Here is a 20,896-nt window from a genome sequence, read left to right as displayed (position 1 = left end):
AGGCTGGAGTGCAATGGTGTGATCTTGGCTCACTGCAACCTCTGCCTCCCAGGTTCAAGCGATTCTCCTGCCTCAGCCTCTGAAGTGGCTAGGATTACAGGCACCTGCCACCACGCCCTGCTAATTTTTGTATTTTTAGTAGAGATGGAATTTCACCATGTTGGCCAGGCTGGTCTCGAACTCCTGACCTCAGGTGATCCGCCTGACTTGGCCTCCCAAAGTGCTGGGATGACAGGCGTGAGCCACTGTACCCAGCTGACAAAAATCTTTTTTAAAAAAGTGTTATTACTTTTAGAGTTGTGTTTCACTATATTGCCCAGGCTAGAGTGCAGTGACTATTTGCAGGTGCAGTCATAGCTCACTGCAGCCTCTAACTCCTGCGCTCAAGCGATTCTCCCACCTCAGCCTCCCAAGTAGCTGGGATTGCAGGTATGCACCACCATGCCAGGCTAGAGAAATATTTAATCTGCCAGTCTGTAGTTTTCCAAGTGGCCCAACTAAGGAGCTAGGTCATTGTCAGCAGCCTGAGTCAGTAAAAATATAACAGAAAGAGGTTCATCAAGGAGTACTGACCTGGGCTATGAGAACAGCTTTGAGTTCTGCCTACCAAGTGGAGTGACCATATCTGTTTTCCATTCCACATAGCAGCCCAGTGGACAGCACTGGCTTCAGCTTAGCCAAGCCATCAGTGAACCAGGCACAGGCATTTAGGGGAACCTCTGTGGATTGTGAGCCTCGTTGAGCTAGTGGCTTTGCTTAGGCTGTGGGGTGGAGGATAAAATTTCCCCTAAAAGAATAGCTGCCGTTTTGTGTTTTTTTTTTTTCTTCATGTAAAGCCAAAATGCCACTAGGGCCAGGCCAGCTGCATACTGAATGCACCATTTCCATCGGACAAGAGAGGCTTGTCAGGCCTTTCCCACATTGTTAGCTTTGAGTTGGAATCATGCCACCCCCAAATGGGACTATCAGTCACAAGGCCTTTATGAGGATGTGCTGTGCACACTTCGTCAGGTGCTCAGGGTTTTTTTTAAGAGACAGCGTCTTGCTCTGTCATCCAGGCTGGAGTGCAGGGGTGTGATCCTGGCTCACTGCAGCCTCGAACTTCTGGGCTCAAGCAATCCTCTCGCCTCAGCCTCCCGAGTAGCTGGGACTACAGGTGAGTGCCACCACTCCTGGATAATTTTTAATTTTTTTTTTTTGTAGAGATGAGGGTCTTGCTATGTTGTCCAGGCTGGTCTCAAAATCCTGGCCTCAAGTGATCCTCCTGCCTCGGCCTCCCAAAGGGCTGGGATTACAGGCGTGAGTGCTTGGTTTTGACGAGAACCCAGTAGCACATTAAGAGCTGCTTTTCAAAAGGGGTGTATCTCTTACGTCAGGAAGACAACAAATCCAAAACCTCCCAAGAGGCACCTCCAGGTGATGCTTGCCTCCCTTTGGCACATGCCCCAATCAGCAAAATCATCAATCAGCAGGACTTTTAGGTCAAAGGGGTCATTAGCGCTGTGGGGTCCCAAAGACCCTAGTACTGCTCTACGTGCAGTACTCGCTGGTGGGTAGAATGCCCTTCAGCCTTTATGAGCATTCACAGGACATTGATGTAAAACACCAGTGCCCATTGTACACGTAGCTTGGGGAGCCACAAGGACTGTATGTTGAATAGACTCAAAGCCCTACCCTACAAGTCAGTGTCCTGGAAAAGTGAGGGACATTCTTCCGCTGGGAGGAAGCTAGGAGACTTTCCAGCCATTATCAGTTTTCTTTCTCTATATGCTCAGAAATCTGGTTATGGATTCTTTAGTGCATACTTGCAGCATTCACACAATAATAGTCATGCCTCTATTCTTTCAACCAGCACTTATTTGGTGCCTATTATGGGCAAGAAATTAGAAGTCCTGGGGATACAGGAATGAACAAAACCATCTCTACTCTATAGCTTGTGTTCTAGGGGGAATAGCAGATGGAAAAAGGAAATACATGGTATGTCAGTGCTATGGAGAAAAAGAAAACAAAGAAAAAGAAAATAAAACAAGAAAAGGGGTGTAAAGACTCTCAGAGGCCAGGCGTGGCTCACTCCTGTAATCTCAGCACTTTGGGAGGCTGAGGTGGGTGGATCACGTGAGGCCAGGAGTTCAAGACCAGCCTGGCCAACATGATGGAAAAAAAAAAAATGCTACTGAAAAAAAAAAATAACAAAAATTAGCCAGGTGTGGTGGCGCGTGCCTGTAGTCCCAGCTACCCAGGTGGCTGAGACATGAGAATTGCTTGAACCCAGGAGGTGGAGGTTGCAGTGAGCCGAGATAGTGCCACTGCACTCCAGCCTGGGTGATACAGTGAGACTGTCTCACAAAAATAACTTAAAAATTTAAAAAAAAAAAAAAGAGTGTCAGGGATGGGAGTTTACTAATTTATGTAGGGTGGTCAGGAAAGTCTCAGAGACCTGAAGAAATGGAGGAAACAAGACATGCAGCTATCTGGGGAAAGCAAGTTCTAGGCAGGGGGGAAAGTAATGGGAAAGCTCTGCACCTGGAACCAGCCTGCTGCGCAACAAAAGTAGCAAGGCCTGTGCGACTGGAGTGGGATGGCCTGGGAGGAGAGTGGGACATGAGGCCCCAGGGGCCCCAGGAGGGTCCCATGCTAACTTCTGTAACAGACTGAGCAGACTGGCGGTGGGTAGGAGGGGGTGATGTATCATTGAAGAGGCAAATGGGGCCGGGCATAGTAGCTCATCCCTGTAATCCCAGCACTTTGGGAGGCCAAGGTGGGAGGACTGATTGAGCCCAGGATTTTGAGATCAGCCTGGGCAACATGCTGAACCCTGTCTCTACAAAAAATACAGAAATTAGATAGGCATGGTGATGTGTGCCTGCCTAAAAAAAAAAAAGAAAGAAAAAAAGAGGCAAATGTAAAAATCTGTTATCTGATAAAAGGATGTTTGGCCAAGAGTGGTAGTGCTGGAAGTGGGGAGAGATGCTAATAGTCTGGATAAATTTCTTTGGATTATTTTGAAAAACATAACCACAACACCATTATCACAGCTCAAAAGAATGAACAACAATCATTTAATATTATCAAATATCTAGCCAATATGCAAATGTCCCTCATTGTCTCAGGATTTTTTTTTTTTAAAGTTTGTTAGAATTGTCAAAGATAAACAAAGCCAGGCCAGGCACAGTTTCTCATGCCTGTAATCCCCGTGCTTTGGGAGGCTGAGGGAGGAGAATCACTTGAGGCCTGGAGTTTCAGATCAGCCTGGGCAACATAGTGAGGCCCCTCTCTCTACTAGAAAATTTTAAAAATTACCTGGACATAGTGGTGTATGCCTGTAGTCCCAGCTACTCAGGAGGCTGAGGCGAGAGGATCACTTGAACTTGGGAGGTCAAGGTTGCAGTGAGCAGTAACCACACCACTGCATTGCAGACGGGGTGAAAGAGTGAGACTCCATCTCTAAAAAAAAAAATTAAAAATTAAAAAGCCAGACACCAGTTAAAGCAGTGAATCAGATTTTATTTAGTAACTACTAACAGTAGGGGAAAGAGCTGAGTTCCGTTCTAATTTTCAAAGAGGTAACTGGACCTCTTAAAGGGAGAAAGAGATGCATGGTTTGGTGGCTCATGCCTATAATCTCAGCACTTTGGGAGGCTGAGGCGGGAGGATCTCTTGATCCCAGGAGTTCAAGGCCAGCCTGGGGAGCAAAGTGAGACCTTGCCTCTAATTTTTATTTTTTTTTAATTAGCTATAATCCTAGCTACTCAGGGGGCTGATGTGGGAGGATTGTTGAGTCTGGGAGGTCGAGGCTGCAGTGAGCTGTCCACCTCCCCATTCTCTTTCTCCTTTTATTTGAGACAGGATCTTGCTTTGTCACCCAGGCTGGAGTGCAGTGGTGTGATCACAGCTCACTAGGCATAGGAAGTTTAAAGCTGGCTGGGCGCGGTGGCTCATGCCTGTAATCCCAGCACTTTGGGAGGCCAAGGCAGATCACAAGGTCAGGAGTTCAAGACCAGCCTGGCCAACGTAATGAAACCCCGTCTCTACTAAAAATACAAAAAAATTTTCTGGGCGTGGTGGCGGGCGCCTGTAGTCCCAGCTACGAGGCTGAGGCAGGAGAATGGCATGAACCCAGGAGGGGAGTTTGCAGTGAGCCGAGATCGCACCACTGCACTCCAGCCTGGGCAACAGAGTGAGACTCTGTCTCAAAAAAAAACAGAAAGTTTAAAGCCATGATTCTGGCTGAGATTGCTGAGGGAAGGAGGGTAGATGGACAAGAGAAACCTTGAAAGGCCTGAGCCCTGGGCATTCCATGTTTAGAGCTGGAAAGATGAGGAAGTACTAGGAAAGGAGGCGAGGCACACACATAGCCCCTGACATAAACCATCTACATTGTCATGGCTCAGTGGTCCAGGATCACCTGAAGCAGATGATCCTCCTACTGATGTATCTTCAAAAGTTTGTAGTAGCCTAACACTGTGCCCCAATGCCCAAGCCACTCACCTCACTTCATCTCATCACAAAGGCATTGTACCATCTCACAGCATCACAAGGATGAGTACAATACAATAAGATGTTGAGAGAGAACCACATTTACATAACTTTTATTACAGTATATTGTTATAATTGTTCTCTTTTCTTACTGCTGTTAATCTCCTAATGTGCTAAATTATAAATTAAACTTTATCATAGGTATGTATGAGTAGGAAAAAACACAGTATATCTAGAGCTCAGTGCTTTCCAGTTTCAAATATCCACTGAGGGTCTTGGAACTCATCCCCTGCAGATAGGAGGGGACTACTGCTTTGTATCCTGTGGAGCTGGTCTATATGTGTGGGGAGTGGGTGAATATGGGAGTGGTCTATATGTGTGTGAAGGGGATCAATATGTGTGGGTGAGTGGGTGAGGGAGGTGTTTGCTGGAGCTGTATCCTTTGAGTGGACAAGAGGGAATGGGATCTAAGGCCCACTGAAGGGTCTGGTCTCAGGCAGGAGCAGACAGTTCATCCATAGGTTTCTTTTCTTGTTTTTGAGATGGAGTTTTGCTCTAGTTGCCCAGGCTGGAGTGCAATGACACGATCTTGCCTCACTGCAACCTCTGCCTCCCAGGTTTAAGCAATTCTGCCTCAGCCTCCCAAGTAGCTGGGATTACAGGCATGTGCCACCACGCCCAGCTAATTTTGTATTTTTAGTAAAGACAGGGTCTCTCCATGTTGGTCAGGCTGGTCTCAAACTCCCGACCTCAGGTGATCTGCCTGCCTCGGCCTCCCAAAGTGCTGGGATTACAGGCGTGAGCCACTGCGCCCGACCAGACAGTTCATCCATAGGAATAGGAGGAAAGAACAGGCACCTGGACACAGACTCAAGATGTGGTAGTGGGAACCACACCCTCTCCAACTACTTCTATTTTCTTTTTCTTTTTTTGACACAGTCTTGCTCTGTCACCCAGGCTGGAGTGCAGTGGCACGATCTTGGTTCACTGCAACCTCTGCCTCTTGGGTTCAAGCAATTCTTGTGCCTCAGCCTCTTGAGTAGCTGAGATTATAGGCACCCGCCACCATGCCTGGCTCATTTTTGTATTTTTAGTGGAGACAGGGTTTCACCATGTTGGCCAGGCTGCTCTGAAACTCCCGACCTCAGGTCATCCGCCTGCCTCGGCCTCCCAAAGTGCTGGGATTACAGGCGTGAGCCACTGCGCCTGGCTGATTGCTTCTATTTTCTTAATGCACTGAGAAGCAGTGTCCTCAGCTGAGAGTGAGAACTGGGGAGAGGCGCTGGAGGCTTGAGGACATAGGAAAAGGGGAATGGGAGAGTAAACAGACAAGGAGAATGGTAGTTTGTTTTATTTATTTATTTTTAAAAATAAATCTTTAAATAAAGGTTCATAATTCCCCCACGCCTGCCAAGTAACAGAGGCATGTATCATGTCTCCCTTAAGGAAAGCTCCTGGGAGCTCCCTGCCTTAGTTCATCTGGCTGCTGTTACAAATACCACAGACTGGGTAATTTGTAAATATTTATTTATTTCTCACAGTTCTGGAGGCTGGGAAGTCCAAGATCAAGGTGTCAGCAGATTTGGTGGCTGTTGAGGGCTTGCCCTCTCTGCTTCAGGCATGATGCCTTGTTGCTGTGTCCTCATATGGTGGAAAGTGGAAAAGGGACAAACATTCCCTCAAGCCCTTTTATGAGGGCACTAATCCCATCCACAAGGTGGGAGCACTCACGGTCAGGTCACCTCCTAATGGTCCCGCCTCTTAGTACTGTTGCATTGGGGACTAAGTTTCAACATGAATTTTGGAAGGTGACAAACATCCAAACCTTAGCACTGCCCCCTGTTTATGATTACATACCATTGTACAGAAAGTAATGATAGAGTCACCTCTGCTCTCAAAAGAGGCTGAGAATGTGGTCTTTGTATTGAATGAGTACAGGCCCTCCTAAAAGTCAAGGCTCATTATCATGGAAGAAGGAAAGAGTGGATATTTGGATATTGAGGAACAACCAACAGCTTCTATCACATCTTTTTTGTTTGTTTGTTTTTTGAGAGAGTCTCCCTCTGTCGCCGAGGCTGGAGTGCAATGGAGTGATCTCGGGTCACTGCACCCTCCACTTCCTGGGTTCATGTGATTCTCCTGCCTCAGCCTTCCAAGTAGCCGGGATTACAGGCTTGTGCCACCACACCTAGCTAATTTTTGTATTTTTAGTAGAGACAGGGTTTCACTATGTTGGTCATGCTGGTCTCAAACTCCTGACCTCAAGTGATCCACCCGCCTCGGCCTCCCAAAGTGTTGGGATTATAGGCATGAGCCACTGCGCTCAGCCTCATCTTTAATCTTGCCAAAGCCTTTACCTTAGTTTCCATAGAAATAAGAATTTTTTCTTCAGCACTCACATTATATCAGTTTATATATTTAACAAAAATTATGCATTTACCATATTTTCTTTTTCTTTTTTTTTTTTTTGTTTTTGAGACAAAGTTTCACTCTTGTTGCCCAGGCTGGAATGCAATGGTGTGATCTCGGCTCACTGCAACCTCCACCTCCCAGGTTCAAGCGATTCTCCTGCCTCAGCCTCCTGAGTAGCTGGGATTACAGGCATGCACCACCACACCCGGCGAACTTTGTATTTTTAGTAGAGACGGGGTTTCTCCATGTTAGTTAGGCTTGTCTCGAACTCCTGACCTCAGGTGATCCGCCCACCTTGGCCTCCCAAAGTGCTGGGATTACAGGCAGGAACCACGCTGCCTGGCCCAACATTTGCACACACGCACACACACGTGTGTGTGTGTGTATATATATATATATTTTTTTTTTTGAGACAGAGTTTCACTCTGTCCCCCAGGCTGGAGTGTAGTGGCATGATCTCAGCTCACTGCAACCTCCACCTCCTGGCTTCAAGCAATTCCCTGGTTCAGGCAATTCTCGGGCCTCCATTACCTGAGTAGATGGGATTACAGCGCGTGCCACCATGGGCCCAGCTAATTTTTTATTTTTTGTAGTGATAGGGTTTTGCCATTTTGGCCAGGCTGGTCTCAAACTCCTGGCCTCAAGTGATCCACCCACCTCGGCCTCCCAAAGTGCTGGGATTACAGGCAGGAACCATGGTGCCTGGCCCAACATTTGTATAGTTTTAAAAACAGAATGTTAACTACACATTTAACTACAAATGCACTGCTGATGCACATATGAATAGATGCAAACATTCTGGAGGGAAAAATCTATCAAAATCCTTAATAATCGCATAGGATTGGACTTAACAAACTCCTAGGCTCTACTGATCCTGATCCTCGCACATCAGCCTTCAGAGTAGCTGGAGCTATATATCCTCATATCACCACGCCCAGTTAATTAAAAAAATTTTTTTTTTTCTAGAGACCAGGTCTTGCTACATTGCCCAGTCTGGTCAGGACAACCATTTTAAATAGAGACTCCTTAGGAAATAATTGAGGATACTGGCAATTTAATGGATTTTTTTTTTTTTTTTTTTTTGAGACAAGTTCTGACTGTCACCCAGGCTAGAGTGCAGTGGTGCGATCTCGTCTCAGCTCACTGCAACCTCCCCCTCCTGGGCTCATGCAATCCTCCCACTTCAGCCCCCCAAGTAGCTGGGAGTACAGGAGCAAGCCACCACGCCTGGCTAAGTTTTATATTTTTGGTAGAGATGGGTTTTCACCATGTTGCCTAGGCTGGTCTCAAACTCCTGAGCTCAAGTGATCCACCAGCCTTGGCCTCCCAAACTGCTAGGATTATAGATGTGAGCCACCACCCCAGGCTGTATCATTTTTTAAATGATGAAAAACTAGAAAAAATCTAAATATCCCAGAAATGGGAGATCACTTGGGTGAATTTTCATAGTACGAAGATGGATTCTAATATAACCATTAAACTTTAGTTGTACAATGTAAGAGACGTTCCTAAAGGAATTCTTGTGATCATCTTGCCCTGGGGAAAGGTCTGAGAGCCACATTGAACATGGCTAGTTTAAGTACTGGTCGTGCTTTCATTGGGAATGTACTGTTTTGAGGGAATGAATCGGAAAGAACTGTGTTGGCAGCATGGCACAGTCTCAGGAAGCTTCACTCAAACTGTGAACCCTTATGCCAACTCTCGTGAATATGGCTGGTGGCGCCCACCACCCACTCCACTCCCACTTTATAAGGTGGAACCTGAACTGCAGGGCTAGAAAGCGAAATACCCACATTTCCCTAAATCTCTTGTGCTAGCGTTCTGGGCATGCATGAGGTTTTACCAGTTGAGGTTTGAAAGGTGGAGGTAAACTTGAGGCCACCTTCTTCACTTTGGCCGTCTTCCACTGCCAGAGCTGTGGATGAGCTTGCCTCTCCTCCCTGTCACACCTGACATGGAATCTATCAGCAGATCATGTGTGTGCTACCCTTGAAATCAGTATCTAGAATCCAATCACTTCCCAGTGGCCCTGCTGTTAGCAGCCTGGCCAAGCCACTGCCATCCATTGTCCAGGGACTCCATCGGCCCTGCATCCCGCCTGATCTCCACACCAGCCGGCTCACCAGGTCACTTTAAGAATAAAGCTGGGCCGGGCGTGGTGGCTCACGCCTGTAATCCCAACACTTTGGGAGGCCGAGGCGGGTGGATCACCTGAGGTCAGGCATTTGAGACCAGCCTGGCCAACCTGGTGAAACCCTGTCTCTACTAAAAATACAAAAATTAGCTGGGCTTGGTGGCGGGTGCCTGTAATCCCAGCTACTCGGGAGGCTGAGGCACGAGAATCACTTGAACCTGGGAGGTGGGGGTTGCAGTGAGCCAAGATCACGCCACTGCACTCCAGCCTGGGCAACATAGCGAGACTCCGTCTCAAAAAAAAAAAAAGAATAAAGCCAAGGTCCCTACTGTGGCCTAAAAGCCCTCCAGGGCCAGGTCCCACCCCTCTCACTCCCTCAGCTCCAGCCAGTCTCTGTCTTACTCTTCACTCAGCCCAGAGCATTCTCCCCACCTGCATCTGATCCCGCTGGTTCACTTCCTCAGACGATACCTTCTCAAGGAGGCCTACCCTACTTGCTGCAACATGCCCACCACCACCCAGAATCCCCTGCTCCCTGCAAGTTCCCAAACTCTTGTCACCTTTTAACCTCCTTCCTTAAGCTTATCCTGTCTCCCTCACTAGAGCGCAGGCTCCTCCAGCAGGACATAGCCCCTAACCACTGCTTTCCTAACTCCTGCAGGGTGCCTAGCACACAGCAGGCACTTTCTTCAGGTGTGCCAGGGTCCAGCTACAGCTGTATGGTTCCCCAGAGGCAGCTGGGGCTGTGGGATTCCCTCATCCCTGGCTGGCAGCTGTGGCAGTGTGTTGTGTTCTGGAACTCAGTCAAGCTTCAGTCTCCACCCTCCTGGTTGTGGCAGAGGGTGTAGCTCCCTCACCATCTGTTCTATGGGGTGCTAATTCCTGGATGCTCAACCTATGGCTCACTCCTCCAGCCTTCCAACGAGTCTATAAACTTCTCTTCTTGTATTAACTCTTTCTGAATACCTAGAATGGTTTCTACTTGTCCAGTGAAACCTCATGCATGCCCTGGAAAATACACAAGATAAAGTCTCCAGGCCAACAGTGATCAAGACTGCATTTTTCTTTTTCTTTCATGTAAGCTTTCTTTTTTTTCATTTTTTCTTTTTGAGATGGAGTTTCACTCTTGTTGCCCAGGCTGGAGTGCAATGGCGTGATCTCGGCTCACCGCAACCTCCGCCTCCCAGGTTCAAGCAATTCTCCTGCCTCAGCCACCCAAGTAGCTGGGATTACAGGCATGCACCACCATGCCCAGCTAATTTTGTATTTTTACTAGAGACGGGGTTTCTCCATGTTGAGGCTGGTCTCAAACTCCTGACCTCAGGTGATCCGCCCACCTCGGCCTCCCAAAGTGTTGGGATTACAGGCGTGAGCCACCGCGCCCGGCCCATGTAAGCTTTCTTAAGATGTAAAGACTGCATTTTTTTCTGACTATATCTTAAATGTAGATGAGCCAAATAACAAACTCCAACTTCTGACTCAGTTTTTGAGGAGACAGATCAGTGGTTACCCCAATGGAAGGGAACAGAAGAAATGCTTTAGAAGAGCTGAGGCAGAAAGTGGCCATGCAGAGGGCTCCTAGAGCTGGCGTCCCATCACCATCTCTGTTTTTTCAGATGACACCCCTAAGACCTGAGCCCCTTCTGGGCCCCACACTCCACCTGTAGAACTCTGGTGGGGCCTTCTGCGGCCGAACCACAATCCAAGAGAGGTGTTCACATCATTTGTCGCTAGCCACAGCCATCTCAAGGGGAAATGCCCCAAATGTGGAAGTATCTGACACCAGGACTGGGGGTTGGAGCACTGGATGAACAGCGTGGGTGCCACTCTTTCACTGTGCACCGTCCTAAAAAAGAAGCCTGTTTCCCTTTGAAGAGCCTAGTGCTGAGTGCCCAATTCAATCAGACCACGCAGGGCAGTCTGAGGATTAAAAGATGCTACCTTTAATTCCTTCAGCTAATTCAGAAGTATGTGAAACACAAGATATTCATTAACATGGAAGAACTGGATGTATGTGCATGTGGGTGTGTATTATTTACTTTTCAGAGACAAGGTTTCACCATGTTGCCCAGGCTGGTCTTGAGCTCCTGGGCTCAAGTGATCCTCTCACCTTAGCTCCAGAGTAGCTGGGAACGAAGAATTGTATATATTTCTGAGTGAGACAGAGTACACCATAAAACCACGTAATTTATATTATTATAAATAACATACAAAATTTTGGAGGCTGAAATAATATACATGAGCAGTCATAAAATATAATGAAATCATGTACTTTGCAGCAACATGGATGGAGCTTGAGATTATTATCCTAAGTGTACTCGGAAACAGAAAATCAAATAGCACATGTTCTCACTTATAAGCGGGAGCTAAATAATGGGTACCTATGGACATAAAGATGGAAATAGCAAACACTGGGCACTCCAAAAGGGGGTGAGTGGGAGAGGAGGCAAGGGTTGAAAAGTTACCTGAGTACAGTGTTCACTATTTGGGTGATAGGTATGACAGAAGCCCAATCCCCACCAGTATGCAATATACACAAACATGCACATGTGGCTGGGTGCGGTGGCTCACGCCTGTAATTCCAGCACTTGGGAGGCTGAGGCAGGTAGATCACTTGAGGTGAGGAGTTTGAGAGCAGCCTGGCCAACATGGTGAAACCCCCGTCTCTACTAAAAATACAAAAATTAGCCGGGTGTGGTGGCATGTGCCTGTAATCCCAACTATTTGGGTGGCTGAGGCGGGAGGATCACTTGAACCTGGGAGACAGAGTTGCAGTAAGCCAAGATCACACCACTGGGCGACAGAGTGAGACTCCATCTCAAAAAACAAAACAGAACAAAACAAAACTAACATGCTCATGTACTTGCTGAATCTAAAATAAAATAATATACACTAAAATGTTAAAATTGATTTTAGTAGAATAAAAGGTGACTGAACATTTTAAAAAGTTATGCCTAAATGAATACTTCATGATTTTACATTGTAGCATTTTTTGAACATGGCAGCAGCTGCTATGAATTGTCTATCCAACTGCTACTCCAGCTTCCTCCCTACTAACAAAACCCCAGCTCAAGGGCAAGTGTGCTCGGTGCCAGGGGATACACTAGTCGACCCATCCCCCTTTGCCAGGGCCCGGTCCAAGAGTGGGCACGCGGCCCCACTCTATAAAGAGATGGGGGGAGGCTGCTGGAGCTGCTGAGGGTTCTTCCCGGATAAGGGCAGAATGAGAACGCTCCTGTACTACTCTCCACTCTGGCTGTGGACACCATCATTTGCAGAACGATGCTTGGCGCAGGAGCAGCCATTCTGCGATACTGAGGATGGCAAAGCAAACGGTTCCAAGGAAATTCTGATGACATTTTGGCTTCCATCCAACTCTAGAACCATCTATTTACAGACTTTTTGCTATGTGAGATAAACATTCCCATTGCTTAAGCCACCGTCAGGCTAATTTTCTGTTACTTGTGCTGATCACATCCTGTTATAAGCAATTATCTGTCTGGCACCGAATAAATGCCTCATGTTCACTCTAATTTAAAAGCAACCCTATTAAGCTACTACTGTCTCACTCTTACATAAAATAAAATAAATAAAATCAAGCTTAAAGAGGATAAGTGATTTTTTCCAACCAAAGTTACTGGTGGAGTCAGATTCAAACCCAACCATGACTCGACAGCCTGGACTCTGCCACTTAAACATGTAGTTAGAAAAGTGTGCAAACCTATTGTTCCTTCTTTCTGTATTTAACAGAAAGCATATACACAGATGCAGGGAGCAATAAATTTGCATCCACTTGCACTCATGTATAAATTTGGCTTTGGGCTCTTCTCCTCTGTCATTTGTCTATATTCCTTGCTAGAAATGCATGCCTCAGGGGCCCAACCAAGAAGGTGGACTCTCCTCTCTTTTCCCACACTTATTAATAAGACCTAATTTGTGCATCAGGGATCTAGAGACAGGTTGTGCGGACTTTGATACGGAGTCATAATGTTCAAGCCAAGACATCTGAATGGGCGAAATGAACGTGAAAGCAGTACATGCTCTTCCTCAAACTTTCTTGGAAGGGTCGGAAAACTGAAGATTGAAAAATACCCAATATCTAACATCGGGCCATTGAGTTTGTCCAAAAAAAGCAGAAGAGTATTTCTGAACCAAAGAAACAGAACAGAAAGAGAGGATGAGAATGGAGACCTGCTGGCTGCGCATCAGCTATTTAAAGGAAGAAAGGGCTGGAGCCCAGAGTTAACCAAAGCTTAGCCTTAGACCAAACAGGGCTTCCCAGCACAGGTTTCCAAGGAACCCTTTCTGCTCCAGTCCTCTACAGTGAGAAGAGCCCAGAACAACACTGTCCAATGGAGCTGACATGAGCTTCAGCACCAGAAAGGGTGATATGGTCACCAAATATTCAGTCAGCCTCACAGCTGCTGGCTGGGCAGGTTGAGGGCTTGGTAGGAAAAGCCCAGCCTTGACAAATGAGTAACAGGCTTGAGGAACTTTGAAAAGAAGGAAGGTGAGCCTGAAGGAAGATGTACCCAAAAGCTAAGGGGCCACTAGGAATCAGGGATGGGGGGTGGAGGGGAAGCGGTTCTTCCTGAGCCCCTGTGGTTCATACTGTCCCAGAGGCCATGTGCCACGACACCAGCAAAGGGAAGTTGTGCCATCAGTGTCTAACAGCCACACACACTGCTGCATGAGACCTTTTTCTAACCTGCAAACGTCTCCCCAGCTGAACCAGGGAAAACCCCAGCCCTACTGTCAAGACAAGAGGAGAAGCTGTTCCTCCAGGGACAACACAGTACAATGACCTGGTAAAGGGAACAGGATCACAGACCCAAAAAAGTAACACTGAGTAGGTGGCTCTGGCAGTGCTAGGACAGGAGACAGAGGTAGGCCTCTGAAACCCAAAGTTTTTGAAGTGGGCATCATCGGCCAAGTGTCAAAGAGGCCATTATTCAATACATCCCTAACTTCTCTTACGAAGGATTTAGTTTTTTGTTAGCAATATATGACTTTGGCTCATCATGAGTAATAACTGCAAAGGAAAGAGTGCAGGGAACATGTCCTGGGCCCAACATGTCCCCTAAGGGCTTTTGCAGGGTGCTGGGAGGGGTCTCTGACTTCTTCCTTTCTATTACCTGCAGCTATTACAGTAACTCACACAGGAGGCACCTGGCTAAGAGGAGCCAGGAGAAAAAGGCATAGAAGAGTCTGACGCCATAAATTTAGGGCATCAGGCCCAGGGTGAGGACGGGATATAAAGCAGGAAGGGGCAAGAGTGGGGACAGGAGCAGCTCTAGTCGCTGCTTCTGGGAGACTTAGAATCTCTATTTTGTCTGAAAATAGACTCAGGTAGAGAAAAAGGACATGAACGTTTATTGAGTGCCTGCTGGTTCTGGCCTTGTGCAGTTTTCATCTCTAATAGCCCATGAATCCTCACGCCAACCCTGGAGGTAGGTATCATCCCCATTTGTGTCGGATGAGGAATAGGAGGCTCAGAAAGGTTAGGCAGTTTGTCCAAGGACACAGAACCAGGAACTGGCAAGCTGGGACCGAGTGCTTAAGTCTCAGACTCAATCCTTGCTCTCTCTCCTATGCTGCCTCCGGGAGGAAGGAGGGAGCACCAGCAGAAGCTGCAGTCCACACGCTTCCTGCCCCTGCAACCCAGCAGGCACCAAGAGAAGCCAGCCCCTTCACACAGACCCTCCCCATCTACCCTTGGAGAATGCATCAGTGGAAGAGATTAAGACATAAATACAAAAATAAATAGCAGGGCCAAGTCCCCAGCAGCAAGGATGTGCCATCTCCACACTGCAGGAAGGTCACTGTGCCATTCACAGCTGCTGTGGGAGGAAGCCCTGGGGGACCTGGAACAATGGCTGCCAAAGGCTGGAGTGAGTGGGCTCAGTGGGCCCCTTCTGGGTCTCACAGATTCAAGAACAAAATGTCTGGAGCAGGCAGCAGCCGTGGGCAGAGGCGCCGTCCTCCTCCATCTGCTCATTTTACCGGTGTTTGTGATCCAAGAGGGATTCAAAATCGGGGGAACATACAAGTTTGTGCTTCACGTGTCCCAGGACTGTCATCTCCCCTGTCCTACTGTCTCCAAGGCCCACGGACACCAGCTCCTGCCAATTGACAGAGACAGTGATGAGAACCACCACCACGTGCCCGGCGTGTAGAGCTGTGAATGGGGACATGATACTCCCAGAATCCCCCTCCCTTATTTAGCAGTGGCTCTTCAATCCTCCTTCACTCCTGAAAGGGTCCCTCCTTGGCCCTAAGGAAGCTCTTACCTGCAGGAAGGAGCAGGCAGTTCCCATGGTCACGTCCAGAGTCACCTTGCCCAGGAGGAGTTGCACCCTTCCAGACTTGCGGATGAGTAGCTTGCCAACCTGACCCTCTGTCAGGTCAGCCAGGGTACAAGCATTCTCTGCCAGCTTGGCTTCCTGCGGAGAAAACCAGAGGATGGACACTGGGCTAGGAGCTCTTCCTCCATCTTTCGTGAACCTCCTTCTACTCCGCAAGAGAAAGGCACAGCAGAGGCCAAAATGAGCTCCCCAAAGAGTGCCTTCTCCTAGGGCTGTCTGCTACGGTTAAAATACAAAACCCACAGCAAACAAATACATAATGGACAAAATATCAGTAACTGCTGCAGCTGAGTTCTGGTACACGGTGATTTACGTTCTCTTATTTTTTTGAGACAAGGTCTGACTCTGTCGCCAAGGTTGGGGTGCAGTGGCGTGATCTAGGCTTACTGCAACCTCTGCCTCCGGGGCTCAAGCCATTCCCCCAGCTCAGCCTCCCAAGTAGTGGGGACTACAGGCACACGCCACCATGCCTGGCTAATTTTTGTATTAGCCATGGTGTCACCATGTTGCCCAGGCTAGTCTCGAACTCCTAGGCTCAAGTGATCCTCCCGTCTCAGCCTCCCAAAGTGCTGGGATTAGAGGCATGAGCCACCGCACCTGGCCTTATGTTCTCTCATTTGTGTTTGAAATATTTCCTTATAAGAAGTGAACACACACCCCCACAACACACACACAATTGGGGTTGGAGGTACAAAGCCCCATGGCTCTTGCAGGCGTCAAGAACAACCACCCATTATTGTCCCATTTCAGGCAGGGTGACACGGCTTTGCTTCCCACTACAGGTCACCACTTCCCCTCCCACTCCCCGACTTGATTCCCGCAGGCCTCTGAGCGTACTCGGTCTTTCTCCTGCTTGATGAGCACCACCTGTCCGTCCTCGCCCTGCACCTCTGTCTTGATAGGCTTGATGTCCTGGGTGGGTGGCTGGCCAGGGAGGGTGTCTGGCAGCTGCAAAAACAGCAGTTCCTCCTCCTTGGTGAGGCTCAGCTCCCTCAGCAGCTCTGCCACAGATACATCCTTCGGGAGGCCTGGGGTCTTCCTGGCTGCTCTGGGAGGAGCCTTCATCTTGGCCTCTTCCTCCTCATCTCGTGGCTCCTCTTTCACTGCCCGGGTGACAGACATGGAATGCTATCACGTGACCACCCTCCATACCAGCTCACTGTTACCAGCCCTTTGCCCCTGTCTGCTCCACTGTCACTCAGCCAGGGAGTGGGAAGGAGGCAACAGTTATAGAGAGGGGCAAGAGACAACATGTTCAAGTCTCGCGTGACTTATCTAAAAAGGGACATCTGAGGCTGGGCCCACCGCTCCCTGTCAACACAGGAACCCTCTGCGAGGGAGAATGGAGCATCTTGGTTCAGCTCATGCATCTTACAGCCGGAATAGGAGGACCTGCTCATGAGCAGCAGTCAGGGGCACATGCAAGGGATGTCTGATGCAAGGGATTCCTGGGGAGCAGCCATGGAATTGGAGATGAGAAGTTAACCGACAGAGTACCTTTCACAGCAGGTATGTCCACCTCCATGTCCTCTTCCTTGGGGCCAGGCAGCCAAGGTTTAACATCTGGTTCGTCATTTTCTTCCTTAAAAAGCCATCCTGAGTGAGCCAGCGGCAGCTGCACAGGCATATTTCGAGTGTCGTTCCTCAGGCCGGGGTCATCGAGGAACTGCCAAAAAGAGTCTGGGTCATCCAGCCTGCTAGCACATGCACCTGGATCAAAGTCTGCTTTAGTCCCTTTCTAACCAAAGATTCCTGCTGCTCCCCAGGATTCCAGGAATCAGTGAGCTCTTCTACCCCTCACCTGGCTCCCCAGAAGCCCTGTTCTACAGCCACAAGGAAACCCCTTCCCCCCAGCCTCCCGGTACCCACATCGTCCTTTTCCAGCATACGCAAGATCTGTTTAGTTTCTTCATCTGTCTCTCTCTTCTCTTTTTTGATGTTGATGATATGAGAAGGTCCCATGTCTGACACATCCACTGTCTTATCCCAGTTCCCTGTGGGAAATCACCCAGGTCACTAGGGATAGATAAGGAAGATGCCAACAGCAAGGAAAACTGAAATGGGAGTGGGGAAATTCCACTGCTCTCGCCCTTCTCTTGGGCAGTCTGAACTGAAATTCACTGATTCCTTCCTTATACCTTTTTTCTTCATCATTTCGGCTGGGCCCTGCTCAAAGATGGAGTGAGACTGGATCACTTCTGGGCGGCCTCGTCCTCGTCCATGCCCCTCTCGTTGTCGGTCTCTGTCTCTTTCACGCTTCTCCTTCTTGACAGTTACTTCTTCCTTGGGCCTGGAAAAAAGAATGGATTAAGGGAAACCACTCACTCACTGTGTCTCCAAAAACTGGCCTTACTCTCCCATACCACTTCACTCCAAGACAGTGGAGAGTTTGAGCCAATAATTACACCATGAGAAGCAGAATCCAATCCTAATTCTAGCACTTTTCTCACTTCCTTGATGAGGCAGGATTTTTTCAGTTTGCTTTACTTTACCTTCTTGTCCAAAAATGTAGATTTTTGTTTGCATTGGGACTGAAAGCAGGAAGGCAGAAATGCAAAGGAACTTCAGGGAAAGTGTGATACATCTTTGTTTAAACTATTGGCTCTCAACTCGGGCATCAAAGAGAATCACTCCATTCTACTGCCAGCAAGTTAAATCACAATTTCTAAAGATGGAACCCTAGACACCAGTATTTATTTATTTATTTATTTTTTAAAGCTTGCAGAATCACCTAGGAGCCAGGGTTGAAAATCACTAGTGAAAAGAACTAAAGATATAAATTTAAATTTTGGAGCTACAAACCTAGTTATTTCCCCCAAAGCCCCAAATTCAGAGCAAGTAAATAAGGGGCAAGTATTCAGAAGGCCTAGCTACTTACTCTTCCTTGATCTTCCGACTGATGATATTTGGGGTGAAGGTTTTCTGAAAGCAAAATACAGGAGTCACTGATGTGTTAGGTTCTGACCCCAAAGTACAGAGGAAAATAAAAATTCCCAAAGGGCATCTTCTACAGACCAAGGCCACCATGGCTCTCTTTGGCACATTCCACAGTGCTGTCAGTTTTATAGATACACATGTGCCTGAAAAGGAGGAATGTCATAGTGTGGTGGCAGTAGAGTTATACATAGAAGGGGCACCAAAACCCACTTCTAACCAGCAGCCTTAGGTTCTGCCTCTGAAAGAAGATCCTCTGGGACTTCTAAAAGCAAAGGAATTTCTCTGGTCTCACCTCTTATCTTCAAACTGCTATAGAGACCAGTCAGTATCATGGGGGAATAGCTCTAGCAGCAAGGCCTAAGCAGGGAAGGCCATAGATCTGCCAACACTCTCAATCAGGTGATTATGGACTGTCACCACAGTTTTCCAAGGCAAAGTTAGGTTTTTAAAAACTGCTTTATGGCTGGGCATTATGGCTCATGCCTGTAATCCCAGCACTTTGGGAGGCCAAGGCGGGTGGATCACGAGGTCAGGAGTTCGAGGTCAGGAGTTCAATATCAGCCTGGCCCAGATGGTGAAACCCCGTCTGTACTAAAAACTACAAAAATTAGCCAGGCGCGGTTGCAGGCCACTGTAATCCCAGCTACTCGGGAGGCTGAGGCAGGAGAATCGCTTGAACCCGGGAGGCGGAGGTTGCAGTGAGCCGAGATGCTGCCTCTGCACTCCAGCCTGGGCAACAGAAAGAGATTCCGTTAAAAACGAAACAAAACAAAAAACAAAACAAAACAAACAAAAAAAAACTGCTTTATTCAGCCAGGAGCGGTGATTCACACCTGTAATCCCAGCACTTTGGGAGGCCGAGGCGGGTGGGCAGATCATGAGGTCAGGGGTTCAAGAACAGCCTGGCCAACATGGCAAAACCCTGTGTCTACTAAAAATACAAAAATCAGCTGGGCATGGTGGCAGGCGCCTGTAATCCCAGCTACTCAGGAGGCTGAGGCAGGAGAATCGCTCAAACCCGGGAGGCAGAGGTTGCAGTGAGCTGAGATCATGCCATTGCACTCCAGCCTGGGGAACAAGGGCAAGACTTCCTCTCAAAAAAAACAAAAACAAACAAAAACCTGCTTTATTCTTCTGTCATCCTGAACCCACCCTTTCTGGGCTACTCTTGACATCCACAGTCATATACACATGGGAGAGGCCACAGAGCCTTGAATGCCATTCCTAGGATTCATCATACTCTAGATAACAAGTTTTGCACACTGAGATGGTGAATTCTGAACCCTCTAAGACTGCGAAGTTTATGCCTGTCTGGCTTTCATGGGTTTCTTAAAGATGTCCAAACACACAATAAAAGTAAATAAACACTGTTCAAACTGCTTTTGAACGACTTTAACTTATTAGGATTCTCTGTCCTTCAACCACCTCTGGGAGTCATTTCAACATCTTGTACTCAGTACCTAGATTTGAAGGTAGGACAATCTCCCTAGAATTTAAAGAGGGGTAGGCTTGAGGCCCAACGACCGTCCTGACACACAGTAGGCCCTACACAAACATTAGTTGAATCCCGGGGCTTGGAATTCAAGGTAGTTTAGTTTCTTTAGAAACGCGCTGTTGGGTACCTTCTTGACTCCCCCGAGGGTGAGGTCCCTGGAACGGATGGAGGGAAGGCGGCCGGGGGTGAGCGGGGGTGCCGGCCGCCGCCCGATGAGCCCCCGGGCCCCAGTCAGGAGAGGTCGGGGCCCTCCCGGAGTGCTGGGCTCGCCGGCGGCGTTTCCTTCCGACATGTTGCCTGGGAGAAAAGGGACGACGAGATCACCAGAGGGGACTGACACGCGGACCCTGGCGGAACCCCACCCCCTTGCTTTCCGGTCCCCCAGTCGGTGCGTCCCTCCAGTGGCCTCTCAGCTCCTCCCCTCCCACGTGGCGAGACTCCCGGGACCACCCAGGTGAGAGCCTTTGGCTCGCGACACGCCCTCTCCAGGAACCCCGCCCAGGGACCAGGCAGGGACGCACCCGGGCCGCTGCTCCACACTGCGCGTCACGACTTCACCTGCAACACGATCCCCTGCCAGCCTTCGGTCTCCGCGCCGGGCGGAAGTCTGCGTGGCACGGCCTGGGCGCCGCCATCTTGGCGCGGGGCGGAAGTGACGTTCCGGGGGCGGGACTGGGCCACAGTATTTATCAGGCGGCGCTTCGCTCCCCTCCGCCTTCTCTTCCCGGTTCTTCCCGGAGTCGGGAAAAGCTGGGTTGAGAGGGCGAAAAAGGATGAGGTGACTGGTCTGGGCTACGCTATGGTGCGGCGCTCGGGGGTCTTGGCCTCAGCGGTGGCGTGGAGGCGCCGAGATCAGGGTCCCGGGTCTTGTCGGCCACCACGCCGCAATGTGAGGATTCGCCTCGGCGGAGCCCCTGGGATCTTGGGGGTAGCTGCTCGAGATGGGGCGAGGGGCGCGGCGCGGCGCAGAGTGAGACCTGGACTTAGAGTCAGGGAGTCCTGGGCCACACCGAGCCCTGTCTGCGGGTTCTCCATGGTGACCTTGGAATGGTCACTACCTCCGGGCAGCGACCTCGC

At 48.8% G+C, this 20,896-nt stretch overlaps 2 protein-coding genes across 4 annotated transcripts in view; both read right to left on the bottom strand.

The window, feature by feature from the left end:
- PIWIL2 (piwi like RNA-mediated gene silencing 2) overlaps positions 1-4,178 on the bottom strand; it is a 93,509-nt gene extending 89,331 nt beyond the window's left edge. For both annotated transcript variants that reach the window (XM_054561324.2, XM_054561325.2), the window contains exon 1: positions 3,301-4,178. The gene's annotated coding sequence lies outside the window, so the exon portion shown is untranslated. The remainder of the gene's footprint in view (positions 1-3,300) is intronic.
- Positions 4,179-14,372: 10,194 nt separating this feature from the next.
- POLR3D (RNA polymerase III subunit D) lies at positions 14,373-20,462 on the bottom strand. 2 transcript variants are annotated; one of them, XM_009243604.4, is made up of 9 exons: positions 20,341-20,462; positions 19,947-20,116; positions 18,266-18,309; positions 17,526-17,677; positions 17,257-17,381; positions 16,885-17,053; positions 16,225-16,490; positions 15,313-15,465; positions 14,373-15,144 (listed from the first exon to the last, which is right to left on the bottom strand). In XM_009243604.4, exons 2-9 carry the CDS (start codon positions 20,109-20,111, stop codon positions 15,022-15,024), a joined length of 1,197 nt encoding a protein of 398 aa, XP_009241879.1. In that variant the 5' UTR covers positions 20,112-20,116; positions 20,341-20,462; the 3' UTR covers positions 14,373-15,021. The 2 variants fall into 2 exon arrangements, with proteins under 2 accessions (XP_009241879.1, XP_002818919.1); XM_002818873.5 differs by having other exon boundaries at positions 20,378-20,452.
- Positions 20,463-20,896: the final 434 nt, after the last annotated feature.

Source organism: Pongo abelii, chromosome 7 (assembly GCF_028885655.2).
Source record: "Pongo abelii isolate AG06213 chromosome 7, NHGRI_mPonAbe1-v2.0_pri, whole genome shotgun sequence".
NCBI lineage: Eukaryota > Metazoa > Chordata > Mammalia > Primates > Hominidae > Pongo > Pongo abelii.
The sequence above is the reverse complement of the archived record's forward strand: the minus strand, read 5'-3'. Positions and strand labels throughout refer to the sequence as shown.

What these genes read in the sequence shown, in the direction of transcription:
- POLR3D (XM_009243604.4), bottom strand. Translation starts at nt 20,111, where the DNA reads ATGTCGGAAGGAAACGCCGCCGGCGAGCCCAGCACTCCGGGAGGGCCC. An exon ending in CGAAATGATGAAGAAAAAAG is followed by an intron (nt 17,382 to 17,525) that starts GTATAAGGAAGG and finishes GATTTCCCACAG; the next exon opens with GGAACTGGGATAAGACAGTG. An exon ending in GGACATACCTGCTGTGAAAG is followed by an intron (nt 16,491 to 16,884) that starts GTACTCTGTCGG and finishes TCACCCGGGCAG; the next exon opens with TGAAAGAGGAGCCACGAGAT.